The 14,210-nt window shown below is 34.2% G+C and overlaps 1 protein-coding gene across 1 annotated transcript in view; it reads left to right on the forward strand.

Annotated features, from left to right (window-relative positions):
- The window catches only part of LOC150107312 (attractin-like protein 1), a 447,772-nt gene that overhangs the window by 288,070 nt on the left and 145,492 nt on the right, over positions 1-14,210 (forward strand). The window contains exon 15 of the mRNA XM_090391786.1: positions 12,781-12,858. Within this exon, the coding sequence (XP_090247912.1) occupies positions 12,781-12,858 (78 nt within the window). The remainder of the gene's footprint in view (positions 1-12,780; positions 12,859-14,210) is intronic.

Genomic DNA, 14,210 nt, shown 5'->3' on the forward strand with positions numbered 1-14,210 from the left:
ACATTACAAAATAACCAAAGTGTTCCATGAAAATTTCAGGATTTGTGAAGTGTTCCGTCTTAGGAAAAGTTTGGGAAACGCTGGATTACTTTATTGTTGTTGTTGTCTTATCCTTTGGAGAGTCTTAGATGTTTCCGTGTGCTCCTTGTACTGCTTTGGCTATGTCGATGATTTTGTTTGTATAGAGCTGTTGTTCAGGATTAGGATCTATTTCTTGCAAGGCTGCTGTAATTGCTGGACAGGTAAAGATGTGAGTGGGTGTCAGTTCAGTATTGGGGCAGTTGTTGCAGTTTCTATATGTTCTTGTATCATCTGTATTGATCTTCATTCCTCTATAATGTCCTGTTCGTAGTCTTGCTATTGTGATGGAAGTCTTTCTGTCAGCAGTGATTTCGGGAATTTGATGTTGTATCACTGATTTCAGTGGAATTAGTTTAGCTTTTGCTAGTGCATTGGCATCAGCAAGAGTTATCATGTGAGTTTCTTGGTTGAGTTCTCTGGCCTCTTTTGCTAATTTATCAGCTGCTTCATTGTAATCAATGCCTACATGAGCAGGAATCCACTGTAAAAAGCAACTTTTTCCTAAACACTTTAGTTGATTTAAAAGTTTATGGATGTCTTGTGTGAGCTTGGTATTGCCATTTTTAATTGCCTCCATAGCTGATCTTGAGTCACTGTAAATTATAATTCCTTCAGATTGTTAAGATGATGATAGTTTTAAGTAGGCTTCCAGTGCTTTATTTATTGCGTAGAGTTCGCTGGTAAAATTTGAAGCGATTCTCCCAGATCCAACTTTTATTGAAAGTTTTTCACCTTTCGGGAGTAGAAGGAGAACACCAGCGCCTCCCATTAATCATATTGGTGTCTGACGATCCATCGGTATAACAAATAACCTGTTTGGAGGATAAAAGAAGGTTGATAGTATTTAGGCCTTTTTCTTTGAGCATTTCCTTTGGTTCTTTTTTTGTATAGAGTTTGGTAAGGTTTAAATTTATGGAGGTATTTGAAGGTAAAGGACTGGAAAATAGAGGTCCTTTGTTTATGTGGGCATTTAGCTTATCAAGACCTATTTCTTTCCTGATAGTGTCATCATATTGAAAAGTTGATGATCTGTGAAGTCTGCATTTTTGATTCTAATGTTGATAAGTTTTTAGGGAGATATGATCACTTTGGTAGCTTCTGATATTATTTATCAATTTTAAGGTGGCAAATTTTTGTCTGTCCTCCAGTAGGTCAAGCCCACATTCCTGTTGGGCTCTGATGTTGTTAGTGGATAAGACTGCACCAATGATAATCTTGGATGCTTTTGCTTGTATTTTGTCTAATTTTTCCTTTACCGATGAGGCCAAAGGTGACCAGATAGGTGCTGCATATTCCATTATTGGCCTTATTAGTGTAGTATATGTAGTTTTGAGGATTTTTGACTTTGCGCCCCAATTTGTTCCACAAAGCCTTTTCAGTATATTTAATTTTTTTAGAGCTCTGTTGGAAGTGTTAGAGATGTGTTGTGCAAAACGTAATTCCTGATCAAGCATAATACCAAGGTATTTTGGATTTGTGACTTTTTCAATTAGCTTGTTGTTGATCATAACTTTGGGATTGTAGGAATGTCTATTTTTCCTGCCTGTACTAAAGGTGCTTAGTTTTGTTTTGTTTTGGTTGATTTTGAGTTTAAGTTCATCTGACCATTTTTCTAATCCTCTCATGGATTTGTTTAGAATCTCCTCTGATTCTTTGATTTTAGAACTAGTGTGCCAGATGGCTATATCATCTGCATAGCAAGTTACTTTTGTGTCTTCTGTAAGGTAGGGATGAATGTTATTGACATATAGAAGGAATAGTAAGGGACTGAGTACTGAGCCCTGGGGAACACCAGCCCAGGTTCTCCGCTCTTTTGATATTGCTGCATTGATTCTGACTTTGATCTTTCTTCCTCTAATGAAATCAGCAATCCAGATTAAAGTGTTTCCTCTAATTCCAATATCATGTACTGTTTGTATTAATTTTTTGATCCAAACACGATCAAAAGCAGCACTCATATCAAGGAATATGGCAGTTGTCTTTTTTTGTTAGTTTTTCCTGAAATGAGTCTATTATTGTTTGGCAGAAGTGGAATAATTGATCTGTTGTCGAATGTTGGGTTCTATAGGCAGTTTAGTAGTAGTTGATTTTCTTATTTTTTGTCAGCCAGTGCATAAGCCTAGAGTGTATGATTCTTATTATTATTATGAGTGTATGAGTATATGATTACCTTATTATCAGAATGGATTCTCCTTCTGTTGACATGTGCAGAAGTGTCAAAAGGTCTTGTAACTGTGGGCATACTATACATAAGGTTTGAAGTTATGCACCACATAACTTCAAATCTGCATAAACACAGACCCGAGTGTAACTTATTTTCTCATTTACTCTGAATCATATCACAATCATATGCCATCCATTTCAGATTAATGTAATTTCTCCCACTTACAGCACCACATTCCCCCCCCCCATGAGTTATGTTTGCACAAATTTGTTTTATCATCAAAATCTGTTCCCATGATCTGGTTGGGGGTACCCATCGTTTGAAGGCATTTTATCTACTGGTTCAACTTACGTCCATGATCTCATAAGGGAACAAAGAACATTTACGACTATACTTTTGAACAAGATTCAAGCAAGCGAAAAATAAAAAGGTTTCTATTTAGCAACAATGCATCATGCGCAGTGACAACAGTGCATTCAGTGACAACCTCCCTCAGCAGTCAGTTTCTCTGTTGCTTTTGTGTTTGAGAAATAGGTTATTTGTGTATTTATCATTAAATATTTCGTGATATTTTGTGCAACATGGCCCTACATGCCCAATCAAAAAACCTAGTGAAGAATCACAGAAAAAAGAGATGAGCAATTGATCTTGAAACAAAGTTGCAAGTTGTAAAGCAACATGAAGCTGATAAGCTTCATATTGCTTTACAAAGTTGCAAGTTGTAAAGCAACATGAAGCTGATAAGCTTCATATTGCTTTACAACTTGCAACTTTGTTTCAAGATCATCAATGTGATTACACATGACTTCGGATGGTCTCATTTTACAATGTCGATCATTTTGAAAAATAAGGATAAAAAGCATAGAAGCTGTGAAAGAATCGGTTTCCATGAAGTTGATGATAGTGATGAAGCAACAACAAGGTCCTATCAGTGATATGGAAAAGCTACTTGCATCATGAATAGAGGACCTGAACCAAAAGTGCATACTCCTTAGCACTATAACCATAATTGCTAAAGCACTAAGTCTCTTCAACGTGTTGAAGGAGAAAGCAGGGCCTGAACAAATTCAACACTTCTTCTGGTTGGCTCATGAGATTCAAGCAGTGTTTTGCCCTGCATAATGTGAAAATGTATACTGAATCTGCAAGTGCTGACGGCTGCCAAAGGGTTTGTGGAGAAATTGGATAAAATTATTACAGAGGAAAATTATTTGCCACAGCAAATAATTAATATGGATAAGACCTCCTTCTTTTGGAAAAAAAAAAATGCCAGAGCAGACATTCATCCACAAAAAGCTAAAATCTATGCCTGGTTTCAAAGCGCTTAAAGACCGTATTATGATTCTGTTAGGGGATAATGCAGCTGGATATAAACTGAAACCATTTGTGATATGGCACAGTGAGAATCCAAGCCTTCAAAAACATTAGGAACACACTCTTCCAGTTCATTATCAGAGCAACAAGAAGACGTGGATGAGTCAAAAATTGTTTGTGGATGCCCTAATCAATTGTTGTGTGAGTTGAAATGGAAAGCTATTGTGTGAAAGAAAATATAGAATTTAAAATTTTATTAATTCTAGATAATGCTCCAGGTTGTCCATCTTATTTTGGTGATCTTCATTAAGTTCAAGGTCATGTTTCTCCCTCCAAACACCATTTCATTTATCCAACCGATGGATCTGGAAGTTTTTGCAGTGTTTAAAGGCTTATTGTCTATGGAGAACTTTTTCACAAGCCATTTCTGCAACTGAAGGAAATGACCAGCCTTTCATGCAATTTGGAAAGCATTCAATATTTATGATGCTAGTAAAAATATTGCTGTGGCTTGGGACAAAGTGACCTCTCAATGTATGAGTGGCATATGGAAAAAGACATTCAAAATTTAAAAATAGTGGACCTAGCAAACAATCTGAATCTCAAAGTGAATAATGATGTCATAATTCAACTCATAGAAAGTGCCCCTGAAGAGTTGACCAATGAAGAATTGGTCAAACTGGAGGAACAACATGTTGCAGAAGAGGAAGAACGAGAAAAAGGAACAAGGGAAAAAAGAAACGAGACAAGGTAGTTGAACAGTTCACATTGAAGGGTCTTGCAGAAATGTTCTCTGCAGTTAGCGATGTTCTCAAAATGGATCCCAATGTTGAATGCTACTTATTAGTAGAAAGGAAAGTATATGATATGTTTGCTTGCTGTAACAATTTAGTTAGCGATGTTCTCAAAATGGCTGAAGACATGAACCCCAATGTTGAATGCTATTTATTAGTAGAAAGGAAAGTATAGGATGTGTTTGCTTGCTGTAACAAATTTATGATGAAAAGAAGAAGAGGAATAAGTAAAGCATATTGGACATTTTCATCAAAAAAAAAAAAAAAAAAAAAGGTTACACCAGAAGAGCTGCAGCCTGGTCTTTCACATAGGGAAGGTAATGAAGATATGATTGTGGAGGAAGATTTGGATGATTATTCTCCTGTTTTATAGTTGCAGTAATGCACAGTACTGTTTTGTAAGGTTTAAAAATGAAAATGAGAGTATACTTATTACGGTTAAGTCCCTAACCCCTGTAACTCTGTCGATTTAATGCATCGACTTATGTCTTGCCCAATTGAATGTGTTACGTCATTACTTTCTATATTATACCTTCTTCTATCTCTAAATAGCCCTCTTTCTAATCTACTGTTGTGCCTTTAAAATATTAATTCAGATCTATTTCCTCTTCGGATATTGGCAAAATTTTTATCATGCTGCGCCAGCCAATATTCTATAATAAAAGAGAATCTTGTTCAGGGAAACAATTCCAAATTCAAAAGCATATACACAACATTCAATCCTATAATCTCGCCTTGTAGATTCAGTTAGCAGTCGTGACCTGAATCTCACTAAAGCAATAATATCTAATTCCTTCCTGCCAAAAGGTTCTATTTCAAAAGTGGTGGTTTGAATTCGTAATCAGGCATAAACTCAAGTATAAGGTACAAAACATGTTTATTGGAAAAACATAAAACATTTACAGTTAAGAAAATTCAAATACTCAATAGAACAAAATTCACTCTAAGTTAAGGTTCATACTAAATCACAAACAATGAATTAGAGTAAGCTAAATCCTTCAATTACGATAGGATAAGATTAAGTATAAGCATAACACTACTAGGATATAATTCCTTTCACAAGTTATTCACAGAACACGCATTGAACACTTTCATTAATACTCTATCAATAACCATCTTAATTCAAAATTCCATTAGTCAAACCTAGCCATTCTCAACCAAAATACTGCCTATCAACAATTCTTCGTTGTTCCACGTGGTCTTAACTAATTCAATCAAATTCTCACTTAAAAGTTCTCCATTAGTGTCCTTAGTTTATAGTAGACACAAATTTCTTATTCTAAGCAATTTTTAACATAGAATGAAATTCTTTACATTACCGGATCCTTTCTGATTTCATGCCGCCATCTTATGTAGATCTGGTTTACCTTACTGTATAGTTATCGGCCGTCTTTGCACCTGGCAATGCACTACGCTTTTCTTTGAATCACTTCTGGACTGTGCCGTGCTGTCTACCACTGCGCAGGAAATTTTCTCCATTCTCCTTTATTTATTTTATTTGAAGGCTCGATTCTGCATAGGCCATCGTAATACGATCAGCTTCGCTTGGAAATCCTCAAGCGTTCTCAAGAATAGCCCTCCTCGTCCAACAGCACTGTAGTCAACCCACCGCTCTCTCTCACGAATCCCCTGACAAAACCTCCTAAAACTGGAATCCCGGAACCGAAGAAGAAAAAGCCCTGTAATATGGCATGCATTGTCTTTTATTCACCCTTTCAGGCACCCTCTATTCGATGTGTTTTTTACCCACAAACTCTATCATTCATGCCCCTTGGGTGATCCTACAATCTCCCTAATCTGTTAGGTTACCCTATTCCAGGTAGTCGTTCTAACGTCACTTTCCACGTAAGTACAGCCTCCATCGCTACGCTCAACTCGTACAGATTATACACGATTATTCCGGATTACTACTTATTATCTTTCTGGAAATTTCGTAATGTACTAGACAGCTTAATGGGATTTACAAATAACTTAACAATTCCCCTTACATAATTCTTACTATTCTGACACAAAATTCTCGGCTTCTCATTTCAGTTATACAGGAATAAATTTCAATACATGGCACATATGGACTACACATTATCACATAACATAAAGAAATTTCTCATAATTATTAGCTGATGTGCAGGTATCTCCTTAATTAGTGATATTTATCATGTTAAATCCTGAATAAAGAATTTACTTGTAAAGTTCTCCATTCAGGATCTAACAAATGGAACCCCGACATAAGTCAAGGGATGACTGTACTTTTATTTTAAACACCTGTATTTTATTTATATAAGCACCTCCATAGTACAATTACAGAAGGATAATATTGTACCCTTTGATTGGAAAAGACCTGAATTTGATTCTCATCATGTTGACAGGAATCTTTATATGGACTTTTTTAGTTGAAGGTTAGTTAGCTGATCTCATGTGGATGTAGCAGTTTTTATCCTCTTGGAAACTCAGGTTTTTCATCCTGCATACAGGCAAATCAACCCTAGTGCATGCACCCCCACACACACACACAATTTACTGACAAAAAATATCATTAATGGTGGTAAATGGTGTTGTGTGTAGTGATGGACTGTGGCACAGCATTGTAGATAGTGATGATATGCAGATGGAGGTTTAAAGAAGTGTTGTGTTATGTATAGTGGAGTGTCCTTCCTACAATGAGTTCTTGGACTCCGTGGAGGTATCATGTAATAATAATAAATATTATTAATATTTATAAGCCATTGGACTATGTGAACTATGTTAATGGGTTAGTTAGTATTTTATTACACCTGTAATCCAAAAAATTATTCTAATGTGAGCATCAGGATGTCAACAGAATTAAAATATTTATTATTTTAGATATTTCCAGCTTAGTTCCCTAACTATTATAATACCAGTATGCCTGGTATGCATACATGCAGTTATAGTATTGAAATATGAATGATATTTTTCATGGTAAAAGGGAATAAATAAATAAAACTTAAGTTTTTATCTTTGTTTCTTCCATTAAACATTCATTAGGATAAGTGGCTACTTTGGTCAACTGAGTAGATAGGTTTTTTGCTCTCATTTAAGCAAGATGTTCAGATTCCACCACTGCACCTCAGGACTCTGTCCTATCACCTATCCTCTTTCTCATGTACATAAGCAACCTACTCTTAATCATCTCTGATCCTCTCCTCAGCTTTACAGACGATGGTAGTCTCTATTCATCCTACTCATTTGACAATCCATGCAGTGCACACATATCCCAAGCATCAAGATCATCTATACCAAGTACCTTAAACATTGATCTACATACCGTCCTTCAATGAGGTAAAGATTGTCTAATCACTTTCATTTGCCACCAAAACAGTTTTGTCTCTTCTTTCACAAAAGTGATCTCAACTTGCATTCCCTTACTCTCAGTAATATACAAATCACCAGAAAAGAGCAGATCTCGCAGCTTGGACTAGCATTCACTTCGTCTCTCCTAGCACAAACATATTACATCAGTAGTTTCCACAGCATCCAAAAAACTAGGTATTCTCTTTTGTTCAAGGTGCTTTTTTAAGTTAAATTTTTGGGGGAATTGGCCAGTGAGGCTTATTTATGACTCAGAGTTTTTTTAGTTATTAAATGGGCAGATGACAAAGGAAAAGTAGTTCTTGTTGGAGATTTAGCAACAGAGTACAAATGAAATACATATAGAAATATTTTAGGAAAATTTGGAAAAAAACAGCAAAGCTAATGTTCTGTTCAGGATTTGTGCATGTCTTTATGTATTAGTAATGACTAGTCCATGTAGTATATCTCCAATTGAACGAGAGAAGACACAAGAAATAAGAAAAGTTATGTTGTTGCTGATAGTAATAGCTACACAATGGTTCAGGAGCTTTTAAATAGAAAATGATCACCATTTAGTTTTTAACAATATAAAATCAAATATATTAAAAAGAAAATTATATGCGCAAGTTTTAAAAAGAATTAAAGTTCAGCAGAATTCAGAGATGAACTGTGGATTCAAATATACAAATCATTTTTCAAGAAAAAAAGCACTTAAAAATAAGAACCAAACTTTGAGTCCTAGTGCAAACTTGGAAGAAAGCATTCATTCAGCCAGAGAGGCATGTGGGGAAGTTATAACTTTAGGGAAAAATCTGAACTTCTTGGTGGTTCACTAAAGTAGAGGCAGTTCTGGAAGATAAGAATCATAGTGAATACAAAGGATGAATACAAGTCCAAGGCAAGTAAGTCAGCAGGTGTACTCAGAGAATATTATTATTATTATTATCTGAGTCCTCCAGGGAGTCAAGGACTCATCAAGGAAGGCTGTAAATTACCCAACCCAGCTATCATACCTTCTCTTAAATTCATTTACACTAGATGCACTCACTACCCCTAAGGGCAAATTATTCCACCCACTCACTGCTCTCTGGGAGAAAAACCAGCTTGTACCCTTTTCTTGACTAAGAACAACGTTAACTTCCATGGATGCCCTGTGTTCTCTCCCCACCTTCCATATAATGAAAAATTTCATCATTTGAAATGCTATAACACCCATTCAAAAGGTTATAGACCTCTATCATATCATCCCCTCTTTCTCCTGTTAACCAGAGTCTGCAATCCACATATTCACAATCTGTCCTCATAAATCTAAATCCCATAATCCGGATATAATTTTTGTAACTCTTCTTTGCACCCTTTCCACAGCTTTTTTTATCCCCTTGGAAACCGGGAGACCAAATCTGCACACAGTAATCCAGGTGTGGTCTTATCCAAAACCTTATAAAGAGACAAAATTACTTCCCTATCCTTACATGTCAAGGTTCGCTTCAACATAGCAATACTGTGATCAACATAGAATACTGTTTAAATAGAAGATAACTAAGCTTTGTATAAAAGTAGTTAAATGAAAGTTATGGAAAGACTGGTAAGAATGCAGAAGATAAATTTCAAGAAGGCAAAATGTTCTGAAAGTTGATGAAAAAAATGTATAAGTGAAGAAAAGAATCCTGTAGAAGGAATATGATTATGGTGATATAAAAACTAAAGATAATTCTTGAATAATTATTTTGAAAGTTTGTTAAGTGGAACAGACATTGAGAGAAAAATATAGAAAATATTCAAGAAGATTGCAATCAGGAGTTCACATCAATGCTTGAGGTAGGAAAAAAGTCTTTAGAAATGTGAAATATGGAAAAGCACTTGGATAGATATGTTTGACCAGAAATAGTAAGTATGGAAGTATAAAAGTTTTATGGTGGCTATACTGCATAATTCAGAAGTTTTGGTAAGAAAGTTGAATTCTAGATAGTTGGGTTTTAGTTAGAATGTATTTAAACACTACCTCTTAAATCTTTGAGAGCATGATCTGCTGTAGGTTAGTAGTTCACAAATGAAGTTATTTAAAATTAAAATAAATAAAAAAAAAACTGCTAGAATTGGACTTTGTCTTGGAAATTGGATAGTATAATAATATTAGTTAGTTACAGCAAACTTTGTGTCATTATTAAATGAGTAATAATGACAGGCTTACCATATTAGGTATCCCAATAAATAATCACTACTTTAGCGCTGATTATTTATATGTGCATTTCACTAACAGTATTCATTTTGACAAATGATATGTGCTGTTAAACATTCTATTTACACACACACACACACACACACACACACACACACACACGCTATATATATATATATATATATATATATATATATATATATATGTGTGTGTAGAAAGTATTTTTACCTTGGGTATAAATATAAATATGTTAAAGATACCAAGCAATTTTAAACCTGGTTTTACTCCATTTCCCAAGTAACAAACAGACTAAAAGTCAAGTTTGCGCCTGCAATACACACACACACACACACACACACACACACACACACACACACACACACACACACACACACACACACACACGCAGGGTCTGTCAAAAAAATTTATATACACTTCAGCAAAAGAAAAACCTATATAAAAATTATAATACTAAATTTATACAGATCAAAGGATGAATACAAGTTACCATTGACTTCGACAATTACATGAGGTGCTACCATTAGCTTCCAGACACTTATTATTACGATGAACTACCGTTTGGGCAACGTTGGCCAAAGTGTCCAGTGGGATTGCTGCACATGCCATTTCAATTTCTTTCTGAAGGCCCACCAGTGTAGCTGGTTTTCTACGATACACTACATCATTTAGAGTCTCCCATAGGTAGAAGTCCAAGGGTGTTAAATCAGGAGAACATGGGGGGGGGGGGCTCAACTGCACCTCTTTGTACTATCCATTGTTCCCTCAAACTCATCGAGGTAAGCTCTCGCATCTCGGTGGTAGTGTGCCATCTTGTTGGAAGAGAAATTGATCATTCCCATAAAGTGCATGACTAGCAGGCAAAATGGATGTGCATAATAAGTCTAGGTACACTTAACCAGTAACAGTACCTTCAAAGAAGAATGGTCCTATTAAACCCCTGGATGACAATTCACACCAGACATTGAGCCCCAGTAAATTGACTGTCCTGTCCACATGAATGCCTGGATTTTCTGGGGTCCAGTAAACACAATTATGTCGATTCACTGTTATACATGCAATTGTCAGCCGTGTTGGAGGTTGTGTTGCAAACTCACGCCTCCATTGTCATTGAACTCCAACAACATTCTCCAATTTGAAATACAACTTTAAAATGGTCTTGCATTCCTCAAACAACAATCGTGCCTCAGCCATTTTTTTTTATTCTACCAGTCATGTGTTGATGCTGGTATTCATGTGAGTAACAACATCTTTTGAGAGAACATCATTCTACACATTGCTACCGTAATTCGATCCAACTTTGAAAAAAAAGTCCATAGATGATATCTTTAAAATGTGTATACATTTTTTTGATGGACCATGTATATATATATTGAATCCTATTAGTAAAAGGTTTTTAAATCTATGGAGCATTTAGTACTGTGCATGGGATAATTGTTAGATAATCAGCAATTTTTGAACAACAAATTACACAACAACAGTAATTAACTTTAATGAAATAAAAATGCTTGTTCCTATGCACTGATGATATACTGTTATTTTCAGTATGAAATATCTGTACGGTGGTATCTCGCTAATCCAAACCCTCCAGTAATCCAAACTGTGGTTTGAAAGAAAAAAAAGTTTTATTTATTACATATTATTATTTTGTGTACTATTATTTTTATTTAATAATTATTTTACTACGATGATACACAAAAAGAAGAAATTCAAAACACTCATAATTTGGTTAAAAATATAAATCCAGATGTTGAAATTTCACAAACAGATGTTACAGAATGGATTACAGGTAGAACCGAAAGTAAATTTGAAATCAAATCAGATGCTGAAATTATCTATATGACACTAAAGAATGAATTAGATGATGATAAAGAATTCGAAGAAAAAAAAAGTAAAACATGAAGAGGCAGATGATAGTTTTAATATGTGCATAGAATGGGCTAAGCAGAATGATACACCATTCCACAAAATTTTATTGCTAATGCAGCTTCGAGAAGAAGCATTCGAAAAAAGTTTAGCTTCCAAGAAGCAAAAGAAAACTAGTGACTTTTTTACAAAGAAATCAAAAAACTTTTTTTTGTGTGTTAATTTGTGAAACTTTTTTGTGTTGTGTACAAGAAAGTGATATTTTTATGCAGATTAATTTATGTACTGAACTATGCAATTTTATTAAATCAGAATCCTCAATAATACAGGTACATACCAACTAAATTTTTTACTAAAATAAACTTGCATGCTGTATTATTTTTTCAGTTTTACATTACAGTACAGTAGCTTTTTTTCTATCAGTTACTTCATTTATTTACAGAATTAAATTGATGTACTATTAGAATCTGATTATTTTTGTCTTAAACGCTAGTTATTGTTGTCTCTTGGGGGAAAATTTGCTAATCCAAACAAGCACGGTTTTTATTAGTTCGGATTAGTGAGATACCACTGTACTTTCATTTCATTAAAGTTAATTACTGTGGTTATTGTGTAATTCGTTGTTTATAGTGATGTGCTAGGTACCTTTCAAGATAAGCAATTTTTGAAGACACTTCACATCTCCAGTAGAATGGTAGTCTTAAACTGAATATTGAAAACATCTACTATCTGAAGACTTTTACAATATCCATGCCATGGGATTCAAATCCCATAGTTTGCAGATTAGAAATGGGAGGCTTTCTTGTCCTGACAAGATATTTTCTGCCGATTCTTGTAGTACGTTTCTGTATTTAGCCACTTCTTAAAAAGCTATGTTGAAGTTTTCTTTCTCAGTATACGATCATTTATATTATAGTAACTACTGTTTTAAAGAATATCTGTATATTTCTTTTCTCGTTCCTGTATGGGTGGATTATTTTAAAGGTTCCAATTCAGTTTAAAAAAGTGGAATGATTTTTAATTTTATATTAGTGAATATTTGTTTTTCTTTTCAGCTTGTCAATGTAATGGCCATAGCACATGTAGAAATGGATCAGAGAAATGCACAATTCCATGTAAACATCTAACTGAAGGCAAGTAAATTGTTTCCCTTGTTTTTTCTTAGTTTTTTTTCTTCTCATATCTTACTCATACTATAACTGATATGTTGATTTTTTATGCTCATAAATTTAGCATTGGTGCTTTCATTTTCTCTTGGCATGATCTAAAATATTCTCCCTGCTATAGATATTTCCACATTACTGAACTGACATTTATAATTTACTATTCTCCTTGAAATATGTTTTAAATACAAGTGACAACTAGGATGTAAACAATATGTTATACGCTCATTACTGATTTATTGAATTTAAATAAAAATATTAAAACAACAGAAATTTGCATTGAAGATGAGAATACATCATCAGTAGAACAAACAAGTTCTAAACTGATGATGTATTCTCTTTAGCTGGAAAGATTGGGGATCAAATACTGTCTAGAAAACATTAGAAACCTTTAGAATGGCTTTTGAACTCAAAGGTGATTGGACATTTGATGCAACAGTCCTATCAAATGCACTTTGTTAACATTAACACATATTTGTGTTTATGCTGAGTGATAAGAAAAATCATGCAAGCTCACCTTAATTCCTTTAGAATCCAGCCAATGATTAATAGCCAGCAAAGGTTGGTCGATTGGTAGAGCTTCTGCTACTAAATGGCTCACGCAAAAAAGTTAAGCAAGTTTGAGCGCAGTTAATAGTTGGAAGGGATCAATCGTTCGATGCTGTTGGTGCAGACTCCCTGGAGATGTCGTTTAATAATAATGTGATTAACTTTTAAGATCTGTAATATTTTATGAAAAAAAAATTATGAAACTTGTTACCATTAATTGTTAGTATATCAGACAGTCTCATATTCTTCACTGGAGAGGTCTACAGAAAATAATAAAAAGTTCTTTATAAGGCCTTTTTGCAAATTTTTTTTTTACTTTATTTGATATGTATCTTGACTCAATCACATGAGCATGAATATTGTCTAGTCTCAGGTAATCTCTGATTAGGAAATATAATCACAAATTCTCTTTTACCAGTGAAATTAATTTTATTCTACAAATGGAATGAATTGGTAAAATTTGGCTCTTCATTTGCTGTATTTTATAGTAGTTTAATTACTTCACTTGTTTTAGAATAATAATACTTAATTTTATTATATAATTTGTCATTAGACATAAATGATATAACCAAGGAGTCTAATCCATGGTACTCAAAGGAAGTTAAATTTTTATCACGAAAGATGAAGAAGCTTTTTTTTTATCTGCAAGGTAAATTCAATGAATAAAAGTATTCCTAATAATTTAAAAAATGAAACTAATAACAAAATCTGAGAAATTAGAATTCCGAGAACTATTAAAAACACCTTGAACAGGACGTATAGCACACAGAAGC

Source organism: Typopeltis vanoorti, chromosome 4 (assembly GCF_054136105.1).
Source record: "Typopeltis vanoorti isolate ZY-2024b chromosome 4, IOZ_Tvanoo_1.0, whole genome shotgun sequence".
NCBI classification, from domain to species: Eukaryota; Metazoa; Arthropoda; class Arachnida; order Uropygi; family Thelyphonidae; genus Typopeltis; species Typopeltis vanoorti.